We start from the raw sequence: 26,109 nt of genomic DNA on the forward strand, positions 1-26,109 counted from the left end.
CTCAACAAGGCTCTCCTGGGTTTTAATCTGGTTGGGATCTTCCCGAGTTAATGAAGGGTGGCCAGGCTTTTCTGTCGCCTTTTTAAACAGCGTGTTCCGCGTGGATAATACAGAGGTCAGAAGGGCTGAATGGCTCCCCAGTCCTAATCTGCTCCCCAAGCTGGGGCCCAGGACAAAGGAAGCTGGAAGCCAGCAATGGTTTCTGACTGCAGCAGACACAAGACACAGAGGGAAAACACAGAGAAAAGGCGGATTATAAAGAAAAACGTAAGAAAATAGCTTAAACACAGGAAAATAGCTTTTTAAATAAAGCTATGCAATGCTGACAGCTTTCAATTTTTCTGAGAAACAGTGGCAAGGGAAGAAAGTGTCACTTTATACGTGTTTTTGCTTATTTATCACTATGTGTTTTGTTTATTGCACACAAGTACACATGCCAGTAGTCATGAGTGTTAGTCATTCTCCACAGGGTCTTCACTGAACCTGGGCTCTAAGACGAGGCTCAGCCTGCTAGCCAGTGAGACCCAGGGTCCATGCCACCATGATCAAGAATATTCCAAAATGTTCATGTTACAGTTTGAGTGATTTTATTCCCTTCCTATTTTGTAGAAAAGGTATTATTTCACTACTAAGATAATTTTTAACATTTGGTCAAAAGAATTATATTAATATATGCTGTTGCTGGGGAGACGGCTCAGTGTGGAAATGCTGTACCAGCATGAGAGCCTGGATCAAATCCATAGCACCCATGTCTAGGGCATGATGGCACACCTGCAATTTCAGCATGGGGCAGAGGAGAAAGAGGACTCGCTGAGGCGCGCTGGCCAGAATAGCCTAAGCTCCAGGTTAAGTGAGAGACCCTGTCTCAAAAGATAGATAGTGTCTGGGAACTGCTACTCCTGAGGCCTACCTCTGGTTCCTACCTGATCTAACTGCCACACGTGCATACATGTACATACGTAACACATACACGCATACACGCTGATTCAGTAGCCATGGTTTCTAGAAATTCTACACATTATCAAAAGAGAAGGTTCTAAAAGGTGTGCAGAAGAGAGTTAGTAGCAAATCTCGTACCGACAGCCTTTGTACATTTTTTTTATCAATTTACTTTTGTGTCTGTTAGTGTGAATGTATGTATGTGCTCATATGTTTGTGGAGGTCAAAGGCCAACTTGGGGTGGTCAGCTGGCTCCTTCCACGACATGAATCCTGGGAGCGATGTCATCAGCTTGGAGGCAAGCACCATTACCCACTGATCATCCTGCCAGCCCAGCGCTTCCTAGACCCTCCCTCTGGCCCGGTGCCGCTTCTTAACCAGCACTGCCTACGAAGAAAGTGAGCTGCAGGAAGCAGGGAGCCCCGCTGAGGAGGGGGAACCATCCACCTTGGTGGCAAGGTCAGGGGCACGTGCTGCCTCTGGCCCCACAGCAGAGGAACCATGCTCTAACCACCAGGCAAAGCGCAGAGGCAGGAGCCACCAACTTGGGACAGGCAGAGGAGAAGACAGGTCACACCTCTACACCCACAACAACTGAGCACGGCTGGGATGGGCCGCAGATGACCCTAGGGCATCAGCTGGCTAGAGGCAGCAAAATAAGGCAGACAATAGGCCCAGGAGGGAAGAGGACTTGTCCTGCCATGAGAGGAAACTGCTTCATGAGCTATCCCAGCCATGGCCTCTTCTCTGGGTTCTCCATAGACTGGATGGTGCCCGGGACAGCCACCTCATTGGGCTGATACACATTTGGTTGCAACTGACGCCTCCAAGCACTGACACTAGATACGGAGCCTGCTTCTGCCTAAGTTTATGGTTTTTCAATAATTACCTATTGCTTTAAATAAAAAAGTAACAGTTAAACATTCACACCACACAAGCTCATCACTTACAGTTATGTCTGCTGGACTTTCAGATCTGTTTATAGCTAAGAGTGTTGCACCTAAGCTGATCAGCATATAGTCCTCTTCTAGCTGGCAACAGAGGAATAATTATCTCTCTTTAGGAATCTGTAAAAGAGGTTGTTGATAACTGGGGTTTGTTCTGGGCTGCAGGCAGAGGGCCACTAGTTTCCAGGTCCCAAGGCAGCGTCAGGCCACACAGGCTATAAAACTACCTTTATCTGTATCTCCCAGCCCTTCCCTGTCCCTGTGACTTTAGGATAGGTAAAATGGGCTCCTCCCAGCTTCAACACGGCACAAACCTATGATTCTGGATATGAACATAAAATTAAAGAAAAACCAATAATTCATCAACAATAACAAAAAGGAAGTGGGTACCCATCAAACTGCCTTGCTCCCAACATGGTACTCTCGGAAAACACACACATTCAAAGCAATTCTCAGAAACCATTCTCCCTTTGCAGCCGCATGAGAGAAACGGGAGAATTATATTTGCATTTCTATCTTGTTAGTTCCCATTACACTGGTGTTACTGATAACATCAAATATTTGAAGTTTGTGTTACACACAGAGCAATTATAATTATCTAGTGAGAAAACAATTTTATATTGGGAATCTAAAAATAATCTATTTTATCACTGCAACACATCATGAAAACTATGAAATAAATTCCTTCACCAATTAGCGTTAACAGTAGCTCCTGGCCCGGATGCCCAGATCTGAAATGTTCTCAGTAGCTGCCATCCACATGAGACTCAGAAAGTGGCAGTCACTCGTGCGGCCTGTGCCGATGACACTGCCCAGTGGGCCATGGTTGGACATTACCTCATCCTCTTTACCATCCAACTCAGCTAGCTGCTCATTTACATTAAACTTCACTCCAAGTAATGTCTAAGAGCTTGTCTAAACCCGTGCTGTTTTAAAACAGAAAGTTTATCTGAGTAATAACTCTACACACTGAATTATGATCTACTTACTGTAAGGATCTGACTTTAATCATAATATCTGTACCCTGACAAGTACTTTCATACACATGCACATTTCAAAGATTCCAAGAATTGTGCAGAAGCAGATTCTGCCCTGAGGGTTGCCCTGTGCCACAGTTAGAGGCATTTGCAACCCCGGAAGCAGCCGCCACTCCGTGTTTTACTACAGTATCCCTTTTATCCTACAAACCGTCCTGTCCACCTGCATACGGTTATCTCATTTTACAGAGGGAGGACACACTTGGTGACTATGATGGTTGAAGCTTTATTGTCAACTTGACGGGGCTTGGAGTCACCATGGAAACAAACCTCTGGGCAAGCCTGTGGGGGATTGCCTATATCGGGTTAACAGAAGGGGGATGACGCATGATAAGCTCGGGTGGCGGCATCTGCACAGGCTCAGGCTGAAGAAACGGGGGAAGGAGCTGTGCAAGGCACTCGTGTCTCTCCGCTTCCTGGCTGCAGAAAGTGCACACAGCTGACGTTTCCACTGCGATGAGACCCCCCCCCCCACGCTGGGAGCCAACAGTCGTCTTAAGTTGCTCTCGTGGGGGATGCTGTCACAGCACAGCGGCAAGAAGAGTGCCTAGCACAGTGCCCCAAGCTCACGATGCGCTCAAGTGTCAGGAACAGGGAACTCTGGTGTCGCTCTATCAGTCCCTGGGCATGGCTAACCTGTCAAGACCAGTAACTGACAATAATGCTAATAAACCTTAGTACTTGTTCCCCGGCACCTGAACTTGATATTATACCCCAGTGATAGGGGACTCCTTCTTATAATGCTTAATTACCTGTGCTTCTGCTTAGAATTTGAAAGTAATTGGAATAAGACTTTGTTTAGCATAAACAGATAGCTCAAAAGAAGCTGATTAAGGGATAATGTGTTACTTACTTAGGAAATATTTCAAGGAAATCAGCAAAGCATGTGTCTGTTTAAACAGGGTGCCCACAGAGCCTGACCACCCACACAGGAAGACAGGAGGGGGGCTTACAATTGTTCCTGGGCCCCAAATACCCTTCACAGTTTCCTTTTGACCAATAATGTCAAGAGGAAGCTATGGCAAGCCCCTCCTCTAACACATGGATGTCTATCATTACAATGTTTTTTTTTCTTGTTTGAGACAGGGTCTGATGTAGCCCAGGATGGACTTGAACTGCTGCTCCTCGGACCCCCACTTTCTAGGATTACATGTGTGTGTTGCTATGTTGAGTGTATGTGGTCCTAGGGACTAAACCCCAGGCTACATGCATGCTAGGCAAGCACTCAACCGAGGAGGCCACATCCTCAGCCCCAATCACTTTTGGATTTGGCTTTTTTTTTTTTTTTGAAAAGTCATTAAAAACATCATAGTATAACATAATGTAACAATATAACACCACGGTCTTGAAAGGGAATTATCTCTATTTTCCGAGGTCACATCTCATTAAAAAGGTATCTTTAAAAAGCAATCTGTCATTAAATAGTTATTTCTCCCATTCATCTTTATACACCCATCTTTAAACTATTTAAAATGTTCAAAAGGCTGTGAGGGATCAGAATGGGCCAGACTTGACAGTGTCCTCATCTCCCTATGAGGAGCTATTTTTCCTGGAAGGAAACTTACCATTTATATTGTTCCTTAGGCCAGAGACTGCATTCTAGAAGCAAAGCCAGCCCTTAAGAAATGTCTGAGGATTTCCCAACCAAGGAAAAATCAGGGAGAATTCAGTTGTAGAAGAGAGGAGATGAAGACCATAAACCATTTGGGGCAGCTCCTGGGGCATTCAGAAGAAATGCCAATGGCCCTGGAGCCACAGAAGATGGAGAGTGGTTCTCAATGTGCAGCCAAGGGCACCAGAGGCCGAGATTTCACTAACAGGGAAGACAGCCTACAGAAGAGCACGCCACACTAGCAGGGGGTATGAAAACTTTCAACATGGCCTGAGGTAGGGAGACTGGAGGAGACCTAAGGCCATGAAGGCTCACAAGGTAAATGGATTTTCTTCTGCAGCCTGTGTGTTTGCTATCCACCTGGCTAGACACAAGAAGGTAGTACCGACAGGCCTGTTCAAGCGGCTCTCCGCTGGCCAATAGCAGCACTGAAACACACTACACTGCTTACATGATGGCAGATAAAGGAGACGCAATTAAGGCCAAACTCACAGAGAAACAGCACAGACATACTCTGTGAAACTTCATAACTAGGCAGGAGGTGAAGGAAGGAGGGAGAGGAAGATCAAGGGCATGAGAGATGCCTGTAAGAACCCAGGGAGAGGATACACAGAAGGAGCCATGGTCACAATAATAAGAGAGGACTTTTTGATCTGTGCTATGCCTAGCAAGAGCTTTACTGGGAGTCCACGCTGCAGCTTGTGAAGGGTTAGCTACTACAGAGAATTTCAGCTATATTTGAGTGACAGGGAGAAGATGAGACAGGTCAGTACATTAGTTAGAGCCCTGGGTATGAAGGGAACAAATAAACCTCTAATAGGTGAGTCAGGAATGAAGGCCAGGGAGAGCATGAAACAGCCAAAGAGGAGAGGGTGCTAACGGCAGAATGTAGACACAGAAAAGATGACCTCCTGATAGTGGATTTGACAAGGAAAATTAGACAGGGGTTGAAACCAATTGCAAGGAAGAAATAAGAGTAAGAAGGAAATGAACAGAAGAAAGAAATCTTTGGCAGAAGAACCACTGAAAACATTTTAAGGAATTACCACCAGCAAAGCGAGGATGAAATGGTCCAGAATAAACTTCTCAGTGTAGACAACTAGAACCAAAGAAAACACAGGAACCAGCCACTTTTCAGGCATACGTGATGGCCGTCCCTCCTGCTCCACCTTGCAATAAGACCACAGTGAGAGGACCGAGCTCTAAACCTGGGACCGCAAAGGTGCCACGTGACTGCAGATGAACCAGTTAGAGGCACTGTACTGACAGCACTCTACAGACGTCTGGCGAGTCCTGAGGATGAGTGAGAGACCTCACACGGTCAGGCAGGAGCAGCTCTGGGGAACAGTAGACGGAGCCTGATTGCTGGCTGCACATGCTGTTTGCACATGGCTCTTCCACACAACAAATTTTCAGTGAATGATGGAAGATAAGCTGCTCTTTATCCCTCAAGATGGGTGCTTCCCTCACCAAGATCTTGGAAAATGGACCCACTCAAGATAAAACATTTTGCTAACAACTTTCATGGCTTGCTGGCAGGGAAAAGAAGGCTTATTAGCTTGGCTCTTCAGATATGGCTTTATCCATATGGCAAAACACATACCAGATTTTTAAAAAGTCAATCAAACCATTCTGGCCCAGCTATTAAAATAAACAGCATGGTCAATAAAACTGGTTGTGTTATTTAAGTCCGTCTGTTGTTCTCCCGGAAGACTGGAAGAGTGCTACCATCAGAAATGCTGTCTATACTTCTCAGTCTGCTGGCTTCCAGCATGATCACAACGCACGCTTTGAAAGACCAGCTTTTCTAAATATAAAAAGCAGGACACAGCTGACATATGCTCCAACAATGGGCCAAGAAAAGGAAAATAGAGATGATTATAAAAAGGCCTGCAGAGGTCAAGAACTTGCCAAACAACCATAAAGGGGGCAGAGCTGGATTCGCCACTCCAGGCAGGGCTCATGCCTTGCTATTCTGGAAGTGGGAAAGGAAGGCAGAGGGAGTCACACGGACAAAGGCTGGGCCAAATAAAAGATACTTTTGTATGCTACCTTACAGCTTCTTCCAGGAATCCCAAACATCATCACAAGAATAAAATTATTACAACATACTTAGTCATCCAAAGCAAGTCATACTAATGCTAACCTGAGAAGAACAAGGCATCTGTTTTCCAGAAAGTACAGCCACCAAATGAAGCATCTTTTCAGTCTAAGTTGTTATTACTGTACTTTTGCTGATGACTCTTTGGTGTTGTGTGCACATGTATGTGTGTGTGTGTGTGTGTGTGTGTGTGTGTGTGTGTGTGCTGGTGTACGTGTACTTGGGGGCATCCGTGTGGCACTGAACTTGAGACACTCTCCACCCTGTTTTTTTCAGATAGGGTTTCTCACTAGCCTGGAGCTCGCCAGCCAGGGAGCCACAGGGACCCTGCTGTGCCTCATTACAAGGGCATACACAACACACCTGGCTTTTGTGTGGGCGCGAGGGTTCACACTCAAATCCTGTGTTTGCAAGGCAAGCAAATTCACCGACTATCTCTTCTCAGCCAGCTTTCTTTTTTCAGACAATATGTAGCCCCAGCTGGCCTGGAACTCACACAGATCCACCCACCTCTGCCTCCTGAGTGCTAAGATTAAAGGTAATATTTTAGACATAGTTTTGGAACAGAAATCTGGATTCAGGGAGACCAGTATTCAATTTTCTGGGAATTAATAAAAAGCAAGCAAAGGGTCCAAATTAGTAAACACACTGACTTTTGACTGCATATTCCAAGAACTTTAAGACATGGATCTTTACTTCTGAGCAGTTTGCAACGCCTGCTTCGCATCATGACTGGTACAGTCAGCACGGCTGTGAAGAAATGGGGTGTTTCATAGTCTGGAAGAAATGGAAAGCACTCGGGTATTTATTTTCTTGCTTATTTACTTTCTTGTTCTCACTGTCAGCGTTAGTCAGCCGGAACTGCAGTTTCTACTGTGTGAGTCTTCATTTTAGATTAGTGGGTCCCAGCAAACCCGAGTCATTACCATCCATGTGCTTTGTAGGAAGTGCTTGAAATCTGGGACTTAAGCTTTCTCTGCTGGATTTCCCCGAGCTGTCCTGCCCATTCTGGTCACACTGTTCACAGTTACCCTGGCCTAGAACAAAGATCCACTCTGAACAGAGGTCTGCGCTCTGAGGCCCGTCCCTCAGCTCTCCTCTGTCACCACGGTCCTCTGCCCATGGCAGCACAGCTGCTCCCATCTGGGCGGACAAGGGCAAGCTAGCTGCTCGTGAGACCAGGCACACGTGCAGGGTGAAGTCTCAGCCACAGCAGAGTCCAAACATGAGGGCCTACTCACTTCTATGAACAAGGACTCAGCCTTGACTTTACAGCACATGTAAAATAGAAAATTTACACATTATAGCCATTCAAATGACACACAGACACTGCCAACATACATACGCACACGCGCGCACACACAGCCTAGAATTCTTGGCTTTATTATAAATCTTTTTAGTATGCTCAATTAGTGGCCTGTGAATGTTAGAAACTTCTTAACAGTTCTCTCAGAGATGAAAGTACAAGGTATAGAAGAAGGAAAAGAGGGAGCAAAAATGCTATCTGCAATCACAATGAATCAAAGCCCAGAAGGAAGCCTGCAAGTCAGCAGGTTCTAATGAAATATTAAGGCAAATGATTATTGATGAAAAATGAATAAGCCTTTTTTATTTCAGCAACCTTTAAATCACACCTACCTAATTAAAACAACCCAAATCTATTACTTTAGTCCGTGACGGGTGTTTAGCTTCTTCTGGGTCTAATTTAGAAGGCAGGAAGCCAAGAACCCACACAAGTGGACCAACTGTGGCAGCAAAGACATCGTCTTGAGAATAAAGTGTGGCCTTCTCATGTTTCATGTATCATTTCCAAGCTGGAACCCTTCCTGTCTACCAGAAAAAAAATTATTGATAATAGGTTATTGCCTCTTTATTAACACTCAGTGTTATTTGAAGTAGTTATCGTATAATGAACACAAGGCATTCACACACTGATATTGTGTGATTTTGTGGCACTTTTTTTATTTAGTATACTGTAGAGCTGTCATTCCACTCCACATTTCTAGGAGGAATGCAATGGAGAGACTGAAGTAAGCCTTGCATTCAGGAAGCATTGCAAGTTGCAGGACAGCCTGCCCAGCCCGGTCTGCAGCCATTGCTAGTGTCCGAGAGCACCAAAATCCCGTGCACCTGAGCCTCCTGCTTTGGCAATTAATTGCAGGCTATTCAACTTCAAGACTATACCTAATTACTGCAGATTATGTTGCGTCCTAATTACAGAGATCAATCAAATGTCCACAGCAATGAGTATTCAACCCTGGTACCCTGAGTACAGCACGGCAGACACCAATTGTCTCCGCAAAACTCAAAGCAGAAAAATCTAAAACACGCATTTAGACGAGAGAGGCTAAAAATACGCAAAGAGCCATCATATGTAACACAGACAAAAGCAATCAACACAGCCCATGATTTTGCTTCTGAATGTCCTTAGAACTCAAGAATGATGGTGTGGTGCTGCCAGTGATGATAGCGGTGGATGTCTGACAGCCCTAGTGGACAGCTGACCATCACTGGGACTCAAGGCCTGAGAGAATCCATCTCTACACATGACAAGAAACCTTGGCCCTGTCCTTTGGGCTTGTGAGTACATCGTGGCAAGAGGATAGAGCAGAGAAGGCTGGACCAGCTCATGGCATCCTAAAGAGAGAGGCAGAGTACACCCTTAGCCTAACTTCCTCCAGTTCCCAACATCACCGCAGGCCAATGAGCATGGCCTGTATCACAAAGCCTGTGGACGACATTCTAGAGTTCTTACGAGCCAGACACTATTCAAGAATGTGAAGTCGGGACCTACGACATACATACCACATTGTGTCACACGTGAAGCATTGCATCTGATCTCTGGCCAATTGGGGAAGGTCCACAAGGCCAACCAGGATTACCATTTTATCTCTTAAAAGCAAACGGTTTTGCTATGTTGTCCAGATGATTTTCCAACTCATAAGCTGCAGTGACCCTCCTGATTCAGCCTCATGAGGAGACAGGATTGCAGACACATGAAAAGTGACTTATGTTTCTAAAACAGGCCCTTTATAGTTATATATACACGCTACAGAAACTGTCATAAGAAGAAATCTGCTTTAGTGTCTGTGTGTGTGTGTGTGTGTGTGTGTGTGTGTGTGTGTGTGTGCGCGTGCGCGCGCGCGCAAGCTTGGAATATAACAGTAAACTAAACAGACAAAAGCCCCTGCTTTAAACACAATTTAACTCAAGTTGAAGGCATGATAAAACCACGGTCTTATGTCACATGCATGCTATGATGTCAAAACATTAGCAGGCAATATACGGTCAGGAAGGTGGACAAGGAGTGGGCACTCATCTGGAACTCATCTGCATTTCCTGAGACACTGCTGCTGGCTTTGCTTGCCCACCCCCACAGCTGCTGTGGCCACAGATACAGCCCTCACAGACAGCCACGGTCCAGGTGAGTGATCTAGACATAGCTGCACTCTATCAAAACACTTGGGCGTCTTTTTCTCAAGGGATGAATGCGTGTCACCCCGGAATTTGAAAGGCCATCAGCTTGTCACTTGCGCCCACCTTGTCTCCCTGGCTAACTACTTCACCAGCTGCCCTTCTGCCCACTGTGAGCCCTGGAGGCTTTCAAGTAGAAAATCCAAATGGAAAATTTCAGACTCACATGATTTCAGTGAGCAAGCCTGGGAAGGACCCAGAAAAGGTCAAGAGGGACATTTGGGCCCAAGAAGCACGCCTCGGGCTGCACATGCTGATCCCTACAGTGCTGAGAAGGCAGGCTGGCTTCCGTGTGAGCTCTGGACCCTCCCACGGCAGCAGGAGTGTCTGCTGTTCTTTGGGAGAACAGCCTCTTGCAACCCAAAAGCATACTACGTGTGTGGCACTGGAAGTCCCTTGACTTTTAAATATTTTCAAGAATGTACAAGATATGAAAGTCAGGAAAAGATAGTCTCATGAAAGCTGTAAAGAAGTTCTAGTACACAACCAGAGAGCCATTTACCCCTCTAAAAAATTAGCTCACATCAAAATCAGTTACAAGCAGGGCAGGGTGTTGGATATAAACCTGTTCAACAAGGTTAACACTAGCATGAGGCTCAAGCTGCTTTTCTCAAAAATAAAAGCTAGAAAGAATGAAGAAGAGGAGGAGGAGGAGGAGGAGGAGGAAGTTGTGATGAAAGAGGTATGGGGAGAGGAAGAGGAGGAGAGCGAAAAATGAAAGATGCAAAGTTTTAAAAACTGAGGGCTCGGCTGGTAAGGTGCTTTCCAGACCTGAGGTCAGATCCCCAGCACCCACATAGAATCTGGGCATGGTGAGGCAACTACATGCCCAGACAGGGAAGGAAGAGACAGGAAGATTGCTGGACCTCACTAGCCAGTCAGTCAGCTGATCAACAAGGGAGCAGTTTGGGTGAGTCTCATCCAAGGGCCACATCTTAAAAGGTTTGGTGTCCAGGCCACGGTGTTGCTGGGAAGTGCTGGGACCTTTCAGGAAGGCCTGCCACTGGGAGTTTGCCTTAGAAGGTGACACCAAGACAACCTTTTAGCCCCTTCTTATTGCTCCACAGCCGTCTATGAGGTAATGGTTCTGTTATCCCTGCCCTCCTGACATGAGGTGAGTCTCCCACAGAGCCCTGAAAGCGCCAGGTACCCAGTCACAGTCTACAGCTTCAAAACCTGAAAACAAAATTAACTTTTTCTCGTTTTAAGCTGAGATCTCAGTTAATCTGTCACAGACATGGGAAGGTGACACACACCAGGCAGATCTGCACCTTGCACTTTAGTAAAATCCTGCCCCGTTCCCAAGACAGAATAGCTCTCAAGGATGTAGGCCAGGCATCCCACCCTCTTAGAGAGGAGGCTTCTGCCGCTGGGTCGACCGCTAGTTCCCCATTTCCTATCAGCACACTGAACCCTGCAGTCAGACTTGGTACCAAGTAAGAAGGGCTTCGAAGGCACCCAGGGTACACTAAGGAATTGGGGGAAATGAAAGAAAGAAAAGAAAAGCCAAATACTGAAGGCTCTGTTGAAAGATCATGTTTAAAATGTGCATTTCTGTACAAGGATACAAATCTACTCATTCTAACACTTTTCATGCAATTTCAAATGCATGAAATTCTCTATCATCTACCACATACATGAATTATTTAGTTATTTTCAGTTCTTACTCATTTCTGTCCACATCACCACCCTTGGCTGGGACAGAACAGCATTTTAGGAGCTGCCTGGACCTCCAGGAATTCTCAGCTAAGCCCTAGAGCTTGGGCTTGTTCAAAGAGTTGAAGCCTTTCAATAATAAAGTGCTTAAATGTACAGGGTAAAGGAAAGAGGGACAAAGAAGGCTCATCAGAAACAAGTCTATCCTTAGTAGTCCAAAGGCATTTTTGAAGACCCTATGTTACCAGCCACCCCCTTTTCCATCCCCACTCCCTACCCCATCCCTGCCCCTCCAGCTTCTGCAATCAAGGACTTGAGCCTGGAGTCACACTTGCCCAGGTAAATTTGCCGTGTCGGAAACTTAGTGCTTTTTTTATTATATTTGTGCCGTTTACACTTTTGTTTTTAGCTGCACTTTGTTGTCTTTTCTTTTGGTTTGCTCCAAACTCCTTCCAAACTTAAGGAAGGAGGGGTTTATTTAGGCTTATACTGTACGAGCAGCCTACCATGTGTGGAAGTGATGGAGCAGGAGGCTTACGTATCAGGTCACACCATATCTACAGTCGGGAAGCAAAGGGGAACACGTTTTATCTACAGACAGGAAGCAAAGAGGGACAATGCTCACTTGACCCCTCTCCCCCTTTAAGGAAGTCCGGCACCCCAGCCCACGGCATGGCACCCACCACATTTCCAATGGCTCTTCCCTCCCCAGTCAACCTAAGCTGGAGAATCCCTAACAGACATGTCCAAAGATTTGTTCTGGAGTGATTCTAGATCCTGTTGAGTTAACAATCAATAAACCATCACAGTTAGGGAACCTGACTCAGTAAGACAGTTCATTTAAAGACTGAGAGATAAAAAATGATTAACGAAAGGCAAAACCGTACACAAAATTCTGTTTAAGAGTATTGATTGTATGAACATATATTTCTGGTTGGAGATGTAACTCAGTTGGAACAGGGCCTACACAGCACATACAAAGTCCTAGGTTTAATTCTCCCCATCTCAGAAACTAGGCAAAGCAGTTAATGTACTTCTAGCATATGGTAGGTATGGGCAAGAGGTTCAGGAGTTCAAGATCATCCTTGGCTACACAGCTAGTTTAAGGTCAGCTGGGACACTACATAAGAAAAGGAACATTTCTGAACATTAACATACATTCACTCTTTTAATATTTTAGTATGTTTTATGTAATTTCAAATGTATCATCAGGTAATTTTTATTCATCTGTCCTGTAACAATCTAGAAAGTCCATTCCTTTCCACATCTTCATGTAAACAGCTGGGTGAAAGGAGCTATGAATAATTCAGCTATTTCCTTGATTAGAAAGGAAAAATCTCCTTTTAAATCAATTAGTGCTATTTTTCAGATACACAGAATCGGCAAATGAAGAAAACATGGAAAAAGAAAGAATGAAGAAGGAAGTACAGGGTATTCAAACATCCATGGGAGAACTTAGGTGCCCAAGGAAGGGGCCTGGAACATCTGGGGAGTTAATTTAAAAATGGATTGAGGATTCAGGGCTCGATAAAGTCTCCCAAGAAGCTGAAAATGCATCTCACCGCAGGGCCCCACATAAATCCTCATGAATTTATATTAATAGTAGACTGATCTTCCGTCCTTATGCAGGAACGAAAAAGGAAATAGCGCCAGCCTAAGATCACTAAATACCAATAAGAGTGGCATTGGATTGTGGAAGGGAAGGGGAAACGGTTAGCCAGACTGAAAGCGAAAGATGCTTATTGTACCAGAGTACATGAAAAGCAGTGTGCAAAGATTTGCCAGGCACTAAAATAACACACTGTGCCACACAGTGAAGTAGATTTCGGCCACAGTAGCGGAGACACCTCATCACCAAAGACGCACAAGTTCAGGGCCCTGTGACAAGAAAGACATTAAGACTGAATGAGTACACTCTGCTGGGGGCAATTTACTGATGATTATCAAAGTCTAAAGTAGTTTTCATTTAGCCCCGCATTTCTGTAGAATATATAAGTGTTCCCTAAGGCGGAAATAAATATATAAATAGACAACCCTACCCCACAGATTACTTCTATAAACAAATTGTGGTTTCGGGCAACGTTAATCAACAAAAAGAATTAACCAAAATGTCTTAAAGATTAGCCGTGACCTTATTTATGGCTTCATTACTTCCACAATTTCATTTGTTGGTTGTTTGTGTCACCTCAGCTTTGTTTTAATTGCAGATTCTCTAACTCTAGCTTGGTGAATGGAGGCTGCTCAGTTTGCGTGATGGCCAGTTTTAGGGCAGCTAAATGCAAGGGAGTCATTTTAGAAGAGGAAATAACTATTGATAAAATTTCCTGACCACACTGGCCAATGGGCAAACTTGTGGTGCATTTTCTTGGCTAATAATTGATGTGAAAGGCCTAGCTCACTGGGGGTACCACCACTGCTAGGATTATGGTCCCGAGTCTGTAAGATAGCAGCTGAGCAAGCTACAGGAGCAAGCCAGTCAGCAGCACCCTCCATGGCCTCTGAAACAGCTCCTGCATCCAGGTTCCTGGCTTGAATTCCCTTAGAATGGACTGTCACCTGGAAGTATAAGCCAAACACACCCCCCCACTCTGGTTTCAGTCAGTCTCGGTGTTTGCTCTCTCCAACAGAAACCCTAACTAGGACACGCCTCTTCACCAAAATATCTCGGAATACCTACACGCCATTTGGCTAACCTGTGTAACTGGTGCAATTAGGTTTATACTTTTACAGTGATAGTGAGTTAGCATGACGCTGCATGACATGAACCTGAACGAAGAAGGCGGGGAAGCCTGACGCCCATGCTAAGGGCAATAGGTGACATCTTGGACATAAGCATGCAACAGTCCCAAGTAAAGGCGAGGCATAGCCAGACTTCATTTTAGGTTCAAAACCCCAGGGAGTGGTGGAAGTAGGGAGTGGACATGAGGAGGATCTTAAACTCCTATTGGAGCCGTGCTACAGAAGGGAAAGCGACCCAGAATTGCTCGGCCTGGCACACTGGCAGGTACCTGTCATGGGTGACAGCTGAAAGGTTCTGTCCACAGAAAGAGATGGTGGTGACTGCAGAAGGGGTGCGTTTCTCAGAGCTGACGGGGCCGGAGATCTGCGCCCTCAGCAAATGAGGCGCGGGACCAAGTCAGGTGCGGTGCGGCTCTCGCCCCGGCGCCGAGGGGAGGGTGACAGAGCTGAGGGCACTTGCAGGGGACAGTGTCAGGAATGTGTGGAGGCCCAGGTCTGAGGGCACCCGGGTGGCAGTGGCCCCTACAGACTCACTGACGGCTTTTACCCCCTTCCAGGACTACCTTCTCACATTTCAAGGAAAGCAGAGATAAATGCTCCCGAGTGAGAGGAGCAAAAGTAGTATTTGACTTTTTGAATAGCAAATGCAATTTTGTTATATGACCCAAGATTTTCCAAAGGGCACGCGTTTAATAGCTGCCTGTATCTCAGAAAATCAGTTTTGTTCTGTGTCTGCCAGACTCCTTTTTGACGCAACAGGATTCCAGTTTTAGTGGGGAGGGGAATAAGTTCACAAAGGTCTTTTCTTTTAAAACTGGCATTTTCTCTTCATGCTAAAATGCATGCAAAAAGCATATGATTACGGTGTTTATGCTTCCATTAAGGCATCCTAGAAAGCTCAGGGAGTCTAGTCTACTATTTTCCTGCATTTCGATGTGTAACAGCACAGCTCCTACTTTATTTCAATTATACTTGAGGACAATGCATTTTTGGTGGCAAGTGATTACACGATGACAGTAAGCAAATGTCCACTGAAGCTGCCTCAGAGTTCAGTCTCTGAATACAAATACAGATTGCATGGTGTCCCCAAGTAAACAAAAGGCATTACTGACCACGACTTCAGCGTAACTCTTAGAATTCAGAGCCCTCTCAACTTCCCACACGGCTTTGTGTGACTTGTATGGAAAGCAACCTTGCGTTGTTAACAAACAATGCGTAAAAGACAGGAAGAATACCACAAATGCAGGCCTGCATTGATAGAGCAGTTTAATCAAAGTGAGCCTAGAATGGAGTGGGCGGTGTCCAGTGACGACAATAAAACCTCACAGCTTTCCGGTGTTCGCAACTAGCTCCTGCTAGAGACTCGTGTTTTCCTTTTCAGTAGCCCAAGCACACCACAGTCCGAATTTGGATGAGTCAGTTGCACAGAAAAGAAAATGACCTGGGAAGTGTACTGATGCAGGGGCCAGCTCACTGTGGGCCATGGTCCTGTGCATCATAAGGAGGAAGCAGGCTGAGTAGGCTGTGGGAGCAAGCCAGCCAGGAGTGTCCCTCCGTGCCTCTGCGTCAGCTCCTGCCCAACAGCTGCAGAACCTGTAACACCAAAAGGCCACACAGCTCACCTATGTACCTGCTGCAGCTAGGTCAAACGGTGAGTGGGCAGTGCCCCGCCAGACCTTCGGATCTAAACTCCTGTAAGGTCGGCAGAGCTGGGAAGGGTTCCTGCAGTGCGTTCATCTGCTGAGGGTTACGGCCCTCCTTCCCAGTCAGCTCCGGGAGCAGGTCTCACTTTGAAAAATTAAACCTTTGATACCGCTCCTGGTGAGATGGGACAGGTACTCTAGGTTCTCTGTGCACACCCTAAAACTTGAAAACAAGTGTTCTAGAACATAGCCTGTGAGGCAGCTTGACATTAGTGAAACAAATTCCTCAAATGTCAGATATCAGCTGGCAAGGTTTCTCCAGGGCCAGACATGGAGCCCATTTGGTAGAGTGCCTGCCTAGCACAGCTAAAACCCTGGGCAAAAATAGGGCATGGTAGCACAGGCCCAGCATTTGGAAGAGGTAGGTGGGTGACAAGTTCAAAGTCATCATGGCTAGCTGCTTAGTTTGATGCCAGCCTGGGATACATGAGACCTTGTCTCAACCTCTCACCTTGCCCTAAAAAGAAAAGTGTGTGTGTGTTTGTTTTTCTGGCCCGCAGTATGCAGACCTGAGCCCACAGTCAGCCAGCTGTTTCTGTGGTTGGAGGTGAGAGCACACCATGATAGGAGCATGTGGTAAGCAGCAAGTCACTGCCTGGAGGCAGGGAAGCAAAGGGAGCAAGAGACTGAGGTCTCACCTTTTCCCAAGGGTGTGCACCCAGCCACCCGAGGGCCTCTCACCGGGCCTGCCTGCCACAAGTTCTACCTCCTCCCCATGGCTCCACATACTGGGAATCAGGCCGATGGGCACTGTTTCAGCCCGGGCCACAGTCAGTCTCTGACAGTCACCACCAGGGGTCCTCCCCTCCCCTGGGGGCTTGCTGATGTAGACAAAACTGTCAAGAGTGTAGGTGGAGCTCCAGCAGTTGAAGAGTCCACTTGCTACAGATGACTTCCAATGCATTCCCTGGAGAGTACAAAGCTAAAGACCTCCCAGCTCTGAAAAACCAATTGAAAGCAACTGAATCTTGTCACCCCCTGTCCACCTCACAGAGGAATCAGGGCCACCTGCCTTTAAGTCTCTGCTGTTGAGGGAAACACTTTTCGAGCTGTCTCCCCCAGTTTTATTCATTGTTTATTCACTGTTTTCTGTATCCACATGGGGACATTGTGGTCTCCAGAGAGTAAAAGCCTGCTCTGTAAGGTGTAACACAGGTTCTGAAATACCACTTAGGGTACACTGGGCCCAGAGCTGAGCTCTTTGTTAGCTGCTAACAGAGCTAATGTTTCCCAGGCCTGATGGACAAATGCCGGTAACACCCCATTTCACGGGTGAAAGGAGCGAAGCAGAGAGCACAGTTCATAATGAAAGGGCACAGAACCGAACTTGGGAGAGCTCCTGCCATAGTTCAAGTTCGGGAGCTCAACAGCCTCTGATCTTGTAGGAGAACCGTATATGGATGAGGGAGTTATCAGGGTCAAAGAATACCTTAAACAGCTAACAGCTTTTTCTGCTGGCCAACATTCAGTGGGTAAATGTAGCATGAATCTGACCGTCTCAGCACTGAGCATGTGAAGACAGGAACTTGAGAAGTTCAAAGTCATCCCTGTCTTTTTAAGAAGGTTGAGGCCAGCCTAGGATACAGAAGATTGTGTTTTTGAAAAAAAGAAGGAGGAACAGGGGAGAGGAGGACAGGCAAGTGGGGAGGGAAAGAACGGGATGGGGAAAAGGAAAAGGAAAAGGAGGAGAACAGGGCTTTTCTTTGAGCTCTTCTAGACACAATTCCTTATAACCAAGCTAGTGCCCACACTCTTGAAAAACAAAAAACCTCATAGCAGCAAGTTAAGCAACAGATTGATTTTTCCAAGTCAATAAGGAGCCAGGCTGGGCAAGCCAGGATGGGAACTGTCTCTGCTCAACGGCTTCCACACAGCTTTCCCTTCTAGTAAAGCCCAACCTAGAGCACCTATCCAAGATCCTGGCAGGAAACAGCTACCACTGATGTGCAAACCCAAACAACCTTCTGATCCTGTCGTGTTGAGGGCGGGATCAAGGGCTTTCAGAGGTGCTAGGGGAGAGATCCCTCGTCATAGGATCCCCAACCCCCACACACAATCAAAAAAAAAAGCTAGCTCTGCAGCAAGTTCCAGCTGTCCAGCCATTTCCAGTATTTACTAGTTAGAACTCTGCCCCACGAATCACAAGAAATCTAAGAAGCTTAAATGTTGAGCTATGCACCCACCAATGTGAGGAAAACAAGGATTTGTCGCATAACGGGAAGGAGGGAACAGGGATGGATAGGTAGGGTAACAGGTGGTGTCTTCCAGAGTGCAGAGAAGGATGGAGTCAACTACACTGCATCTGACACAGGGTTCTCAGTCAACCGAGACACACCAGCTAGAAAAGGAGCTATCTTAGCCAGGAAATAAAGGATTATGAACCACTGGCCAAGCCCAAATCTTCAGCGTCCCTAGTTACACACAGAGTAAGGAAGAAGCATATTAACAGGACGGTAAACATAAGCTTTATTATTCGTGTAGAACACAGATTAGGGTCTGCCTGTTGAGCATATATCTAACATGAATAAAAAAACTTATCACGGGCATAAAGAACAGAAGGTGTTACCACAACTATAGCATGTACTCTAGGACACGTGAGATACGGTGAGTATGCATGGAAATCTGTCAGAATAAGCACTCACGAAACTAAACAGTGATAAAGAGAAGACGACTAAAGCACGAACACGGGTGAGTTCACCTGGGGCCACTTAAAGAAGTCTGAATACATTCCGAGACAGAACTCTAGGCATGCAGGACAGTCGCTGTAATAGAATGTGTGAAGCCGGGACGGTGTCCCCGCTGTGACATAAAATTCACATCACCTTTACTATATTTCCCACATTGCTTTTACACTTCTGGCCATGAAATCCATCAAAATGTTGAGCAATGAATTCTGTGGATTGCTTTCTTCAGTGAATAAAGAAAATCCGAGAAGTACATTTCAGATTATCAGCAAGACTGACGTTCCCACGAAATACAAAGATTTTAATAGCAAAGTTCAACAGATACCCAAAGTTCAACAGATGAAAATTCTGGTGACATTTAGTCTGTGGACAAGTATCTATACATTATTACTGAAGGAAATGTCTAAGTAGTTTTAAGTTTCAGATTTCCATCAGAATGATTACTTTTTAAAGTTTGTGTAATCATATTCTAGATCACCTTGCAGACACATTAAAAAAGTCACTATCTGAATTTAACTCTACAAACATACAGACAAGAAAAAATGTGTCAGCTTAATGATAACAAAAACTGGAGGTTGTTATAAGTGATATAGCAATACGATTTTCCAAACCCTCCTGGGCATGGGCACGGCAGGTGTGCGCCTTTATAGCAATTGTTTGAGTAACTTTGTAAAGATTGAGGTTTTATTGGACGTATGATGGTCCTACACAGGAGTCCTGTCCCATTTTATCTTTATATGTATTTAAGTATTATAATCAGTTCACAGCAGTGTGTAGGAGCAAGAGACGGCCTTTCCTCAGAAAAGGGCAGATGTGAACAGCATTAATACTGCCTTTTCTCCTACAAGAAAGACAATGGGGGAATGCCAAGCCCCCAGGCCAAGTCCAACAACAGGATGAGGAAGAGCACGACAGGCACAAAGGCCACTTCTAAAAGTAGCAACACCTTTAGGCATTAATGGACACCTCATTCTCTGTGAAAGTAACGAAGCAACAGTGAGTGTCTGAGTGTCTGTAATCTTTTGTTTTCCCTGCAAAACTAAATCATGGCCCTCCAGATAAGCCAAGGGGGTTTGGAAGAAAGCAGTGTCAAAGGTGTGCTTCTAAAATACTTGCTGTTCGGTGTGACCTTTCCCTGTGACTTCCTTGGACTGTGGTGGGCATGAGCCAAGGGCCTGTTTCAGACCTGACTAGTAGAGCAGGGCGTGGAGAGCACTGGTGTAGATGCGGAGGCTGGAGCAGGGAGCACTGACCATGCTAATCCCTTTTGAAGGCTTGCAGAAGCCTGAGGGTGAGATTGCAGCTCTTGCTGCTCTGGGGTTTAAGGCACAAGCTTGTGGCACTGAGGAGCAGGCGGTCCTCTCTGAATGTACCTGCTTTTCTGATTCTCGAGTCTGTGCAGGCGATTGCAGATAATCAGTTTATCTGCCATCGGTAACTCCTTGGCCATCTTCCCCCAGTCCCCCAGGAGCGCTAGCTGCAGTGCAAGTGTTTTGGTGGCCTTCCTCTCGAGAAAGCACTTCAGGCAGAGGTTCATGCCCTCAGCTGCCACTCAACCTCTGGCTGCTTCCGCAACCGTGGAGAAAGGAGCCAAAAAGCTTTCAAAGAAAGTGCCCTGGCCACTGACGGTACCTTCATGCTTGAGTCCTGACATGTCTATTACCACATGCCTGAAGGACACAGGCAAGAGGCAGGAATGACCTAAGCGTTCACTCCTTATATTCACTGCTAAACAGGGTTTCTGAGATAATCAAGAAAAATGTAAACGACAACAAAGGTCAGAACATCCCTGCGATGCTCACTTGGGAGCTGTTGTTCCTTTTGCTATTTTTTAAAATAATGTTTCCTTCTGTAATTGCTGGAAATTGCTTTCTGCAGTTCCAAGCTTCTGATACTGATAGCCGGAAGTCAGTGATTAAAATTAGGACTGTTGCCAATGCTGTAGCAAGGACTCATCACCGGAGCCCGCCGACTGTGTCCTGCAAAGAACTCTGAAGCCACGACCACCAGATCAGCATCAATCTGAGGATCCTTGAAACTGAAATTCTTGGAGTCCACCCTCAACCTACTGCCATCAAGACAGTCAGTGTTTCGAGAAGCCTTTCAGGCAAGCCTAATGCACATAAATGCTCCAGAAACACTGTTTTTAAGTAAACCCATTTATAATTTACAAAGCCCAGCTGCCATACAGAGCGATAAGCGACGTTTATAGCACGATTGGCGTATTGTTTATGACAATAGTGCGCACATGTTTGATATGAAAAGAAATGAGAATTATTCTCTTCAAAGCTAAACTCCATATGGTGTTTGAGTATAGAAAGGGAGGGGTGGGAAAAGATCCATCTAAGATTGTTTCAGCTAAAATCTGAGATATGTATGTAGCCAGTTGAAATAAGTATGCCTGCCACACACAGAGCCTTAATAAGCGTGTGTCAGTGCATACGGGCTCAGAGTCAGTTAAATGTTTAAATGACTAGGTAACCATTACAGCACAATCATTTCATTCTGTCTGCTGCACTGATTAGCATTTCAGGACGAAGTCTTTGGGGGCCAGATGTACTATCTTTACTATTTACCAATTCTTTCACAGTATAAAATTATGCCACCCCAAGTGGTCCTTCAAAGTCACAGAACCCGTCCTAGCCAAAAGAGAACACACGGCTTACATCTGAACTTGACTTTGATCAGAGCCACAAGCAGCAGGCAGCTCCTCATGTCAAAGGTCTGGAAGAGCAGGGAGAGCCAAGCGGGAACCATTAGGAAAGCAGGCTAACCTCTTGCTGCTCTTCCCATTGGCCCCTGACTTGTGTCAGCTCAATAGCTTTAGCTCTGACAGGTCTTTAAGGCTGTCTGTCACCAGCAGCTCACGGGGCAGAACCAGCAGAGCGCGGACACAAAGCCGCGGCTGGCGCCACCTACCTGTCCCCAGGCTTGGCGCTCCTCGGCTTCTTTACTTGTGCATACAGAGTGTCCATCAGGTGGCCTTCCCTCGGGCTCTGGGGCCTGGCACCGAGAGCCAGGCACCCTTCGTAGGCTGGCATGGCCCCATACACCAACTCGCCGTCACAGCCAAACGTCCGATGGAATTCCTGGATTTCCGCGTAGTCACGCTCTCGAGCTTGCCGCTCCCGGAATTCTCGAGTTTTGGCTTGAATCCTGAAAAACAAGAACAATGCTGACGCAGGAGAAAGGACCCCTTTTCCATGAGGCGAACACAGGAACCTTCATCAAGCTGTTGCTCAATGTCCTTAGTTTCCCACAGTTATTGGGAGGTCTATTACGAGTGATAATCACAACATTTCAGATTTGCACGTAACGCCATAAATGCTGAGTATAATCATTCCGGTCATGTTAATATGACTCAGTGATAAAGTGAACTCACAACGATGAGCTGACATAAAAAACAATGAAAGCAAGGGACCTCAGAGGCAGCTCAGCCAGCAAAGCACTTGCTCTGAGGACTTGGGGGTGACCCCCACACCAACCATGGTGGCACCTGTGATCTCAGCAGGTGGATGGTTCCTGGGGCTCGCTGCTCAGCCCGTCCAGCAACTCAGTGAGCTGCAGTTTCAGAGAAATTCCAAACACCAATATAAAGGTGGAGAGCGACAGAAGGCGACAGAGCACGACCTCTGGCATCTTCACGTGCACACACAAACACACACACAACCAACTGCTTTTTGATTGGATTTGAGGCCTGCCCCATGGGTGAAAATTATTGCCTGATATTATAAACCGAGTCAAAAGCCTACAGCTGTGAAAGTCATAGGTGCTACAAAGCAACCTCCTACTGCTGCTTCATTAATAATTTAATGTGGCTTTATAAATTTACTGTAGCTTTCTAAATGCTTAGCACACTCAGACTCTAGTTAGACATATTTCTAACTTTTTTAAGGCAAAAGATAATTTTAAAAAGTGACATATGTCTTACCCAGGGTTCTCCTTCTTGGTTAGCTTCTTTAGGTGTACAGATTTTAGTATCTTTATCTATATTATATGTCTAATATCCACTTATAAGTGAGTATATACTATGTGTGTTTTTCTGCTTCTGGAATACTTCACTAAAAGGCAAACGGAGTGGACATTGGAAGAGGGAGAAAATAGGAAAAAGGACAGGAGCCTACCACACAGAGGGCCTCTGAAAGACTCTACCCAGCAGGGTATATCAAAGCAGATGCTGAGACTCATAGCCAAACTTTGGGCAGAGTGCAGGGAATCTTATGAAAGAAGTGGGTAAGACCTGGAGAGGACAGGAGCTCCACAAAGAGAGCAGCAGAACCAAAAATTCTGGCCACAGGGGTCTTTTCTGAGACTGATCCTCCAACCAAGGACCATTCATGGAAATAAGTTAGAACCCCTGAGCAGATGTAGCCCATGGCAGTTCAGTGTCCATGTGGTTCCATAGTAAGGGGAACAGGGACTGTCTCTGACATGAACTGATTGGCCTGCTCTTTGATCACCTCCTCCTGAGGGGAAAGAAGCCTCACCAGGCCACAGAGGAAGATAATGCAGCCAGTCCTGATGAGACCTGATAGGCCAGGGTCAGATGGAAAGGGAAGAGGGCCTCTCCTATCAGTGGACTGGGGGAGGGGCATGAGAGGAGGAGAGGAAGGAGAGGGAGGGAGGGTGGGTAGGTATGGGAGGAGGAGAGGGAGGGAGGGTGGGCATGGGAGGGGATGAAGGAGGGGGCTACAGCTGGGACACAAAGTTAATAAACTAATTAATAGTTTAAAAAAGAAAAAAATTGACATATACACTATTCCTCCTTCTATCTATCGTCTGTCACCTGTTTGCATATATGTGTGGGTATAATGAATACATACTATTCAGAGAAAAGCCACACAGATATGAAGATCTATGAAACTTCAGTATGAGTATGACTGCACATTCTATGGCATCAATGGCAGGAAGATCTCAGATCAGAGACACTGGTTTTGACTTCAAGTTTTTCATATAGAATAGAATCCTGAGATCAAGGGCAGACAAGACATTCAGACAATTAAATTCTAAAATAAAACTGCCCGTACTAAAACTAAAAACTTCTTAAATGATCATTTTTACTGATTTAAAGATTTTATTAAATTATTTGGTACAGAGATCTCTTCAAATTATATTGATGTAATTTATGCTGTGCTTGAAAAAATAATTCTCAGTTAAATTTCTATAATTTTTGATGGGAAAATATTTTCATTATGCATTTATGAATTGAACATTTATCTGAAAGCAATGGAGCCCTGACGAGGATGTGAGGAAAGGTACCTTATTTTGAGGATGTTGTTTGTGAGACTTTAAGAGAAACAGCGCTTAGACTCCCTGAAACAATCAGAATCACCATGCATGTACCCAGCAGGCCAGCGCAGGCACACATCCAAACAAAACCAGACTTGGGCATAAATTTACTGTCTTATTATCCTCCTTATATTTCAACTCTGTGTCGGTATTTACCTGTGTGTATGGGCGCCCACAGAAGCCGGCGGCACTGCATTCCTGCACTTTTAGCGCACTAATGTGTGTGCTGGGAATTGAACTCAGGTCCTCTGCACGAGCAACACTGTCTTAGTCACCTCTCGGTGTTTGTAAGAGAAAAAGTGATTTACTAAAAAGTTATGCACCAAAAATTTCCACAAAAACCCAATTGTTTACTGTAGCATTTCTCACAATCGTTTTGATGTGGAATCAAACTAGATGCTCAAAACTGAATAGATTTATTTTTTGGAAATGTGAGTAGTACTATTCAGCTACGTAAAGAATGGGACCCTGTCTATTAGGGTAGTGCCGTTGAGGTCAGAGGACGTCACCCCAAAGGCCCCCCAAAGGCACAGACTGACATCTCCCAGCAGAGAGTCAAATGGTAGCTGCAGAGGCTGTGTCAGGGCGATGGGGTGGCAGGGGCCGGGGGAGGGGGGCTACCGAGAGGTCAAAGTCACAACCAGGAAGGAAGGCTGGAATCCCACTTTCGTTGCAGCGACCTCATGTGGCAGCAATGCACACCTCGAAACAGAAGCCAGGACTGAATGCAGTGCTTGGGAAAATGGCGACAGCCACCTCCCTGGGTTGCCTGTCACACCAAGTATGTGAACATGGCCCACTGCCCAGCTGTAAGCAGTTACCCCAAAATAAAATGTAAAAACCAGCCAGGAATCATTTCTGCAATGCAGTTTATATTCATCTTACTGTTTTAGTGTATTTACTTTTCTTCATATTTGAACCAGATTTCTGTTTGCATAAATGACCCCTACATAGACAGTGAAGAGAATCTGGAAAGGTACCCAAATAATATGGAAGCAATCCCACCCATGCACATGAGTACCACAGAGAGAGGCAGGGAATGGGGGAGGGAGGAAGAGAGAGAAGAAAGCTGGGGGCCAGGATTTCTCATGACCAGAGCAGCAGAAATCCTCAACAGAATACTAGTGAACAAAACTCACAACCTTACACTATGACCTGTGGGTCGTAAGGACTGATCACAAGAATTAACTCTATCAAATGATGCAAACGAATTTGCCAAAGTCACCTCCACCAGGAAAAATACCACATTAGGACTTCCTATGTTTCAAAAACATATTTCTCTAAACCCTGCAGCTTCCTTCATGTTCAGCAGAGGAACGCTAGTTTCCCTGCAGTAAGCAGTGACAGCATACAGGCCTCCCCACCATCCTTCCACACAGGGCTTCAAGTTCTTGACAATCAGAGGGGCCTGGCCAAGTAAATGAAAAGCAAATGAGGGAAAGGAAGACACAGTCTTTTTTTCAAATGATATGGTCTAAAAGAAAATCCAAAGGAGTACACAAAAATCTAGGGCAACAAAGCCAGTTTGTGAGGGGATAGAGCACAGGGTAAATACTTAAAGCCCCATAAGGTGGCTGAGGAGGTAGTTCAGGTTGGGGAGTGCTTGGTTTGTGTGCATGAGCCTTGGGTTTAATCCCCAAAACACTCTGACCAATATCACCAGTGTTTGGGAGCAGACGGGTACAGGGGTTTAAGCCAGCCTTGGCTACATCATGATTTCCAGCTCACTCTGGAGCAAGGTCACAGGGGACCTTGTTTCAAAACAAAACCACAAAACTCCACTGAGCTTTCAAGATGTTTTATATATTATAATATATATCAGTACATAATATAATAAATATAATATGTATGTAGTGTGTGTGTGTTACACCATGGCGTGTGTGTGTAGATCAGAGGACAACCTGCAGAAGGCAGATCTTCTTCCTAAG

The 26,109-nt window shown here is 45.6% G+C and overlaps 1 protein-coding gene across 10 annotated transcripts in view; it reads right to left on the reverse strand.

Moving 5' to 3' along the window:
- Pard3 (par-3 family cell polarity regulator) overlaps window positions 1–26,109 on the reverse strand; it is a 506,727-nt gene that overhangs the window by 103,409 nt on the left and 377,209 nt on the right. For all 10 annotated transcript variants that reach the window (XM_060391770.1, XM_060391771.1, XM_060391768.1 and 7 more), the window contains one exon: window positions 21,812–22,048. In XM_060391770.1, coding sequence (XP_060247753.1) covers window positions 21,812–22,048 — 237 coding nt within the window. The remainder of the gene's footprint in view (window positions 1–21,811; window positions 22,049–26,109) is intronic.

This window comes from Meriones unguiculatus, chromosome 10 (genome assembly GCF_030254825.1).
Source record: "Meriones unguiculatus strain TT.TT164.6M chromosome 10, Bangor_MerUng_6.1, whole genome shotgun sequence".
NCBI classification, from domain to species: Eukaryota; Metazoa; Chordata; class Mammalia; order Rodentia; family Muridae; genus Meriones; species Meriones unguiculatus.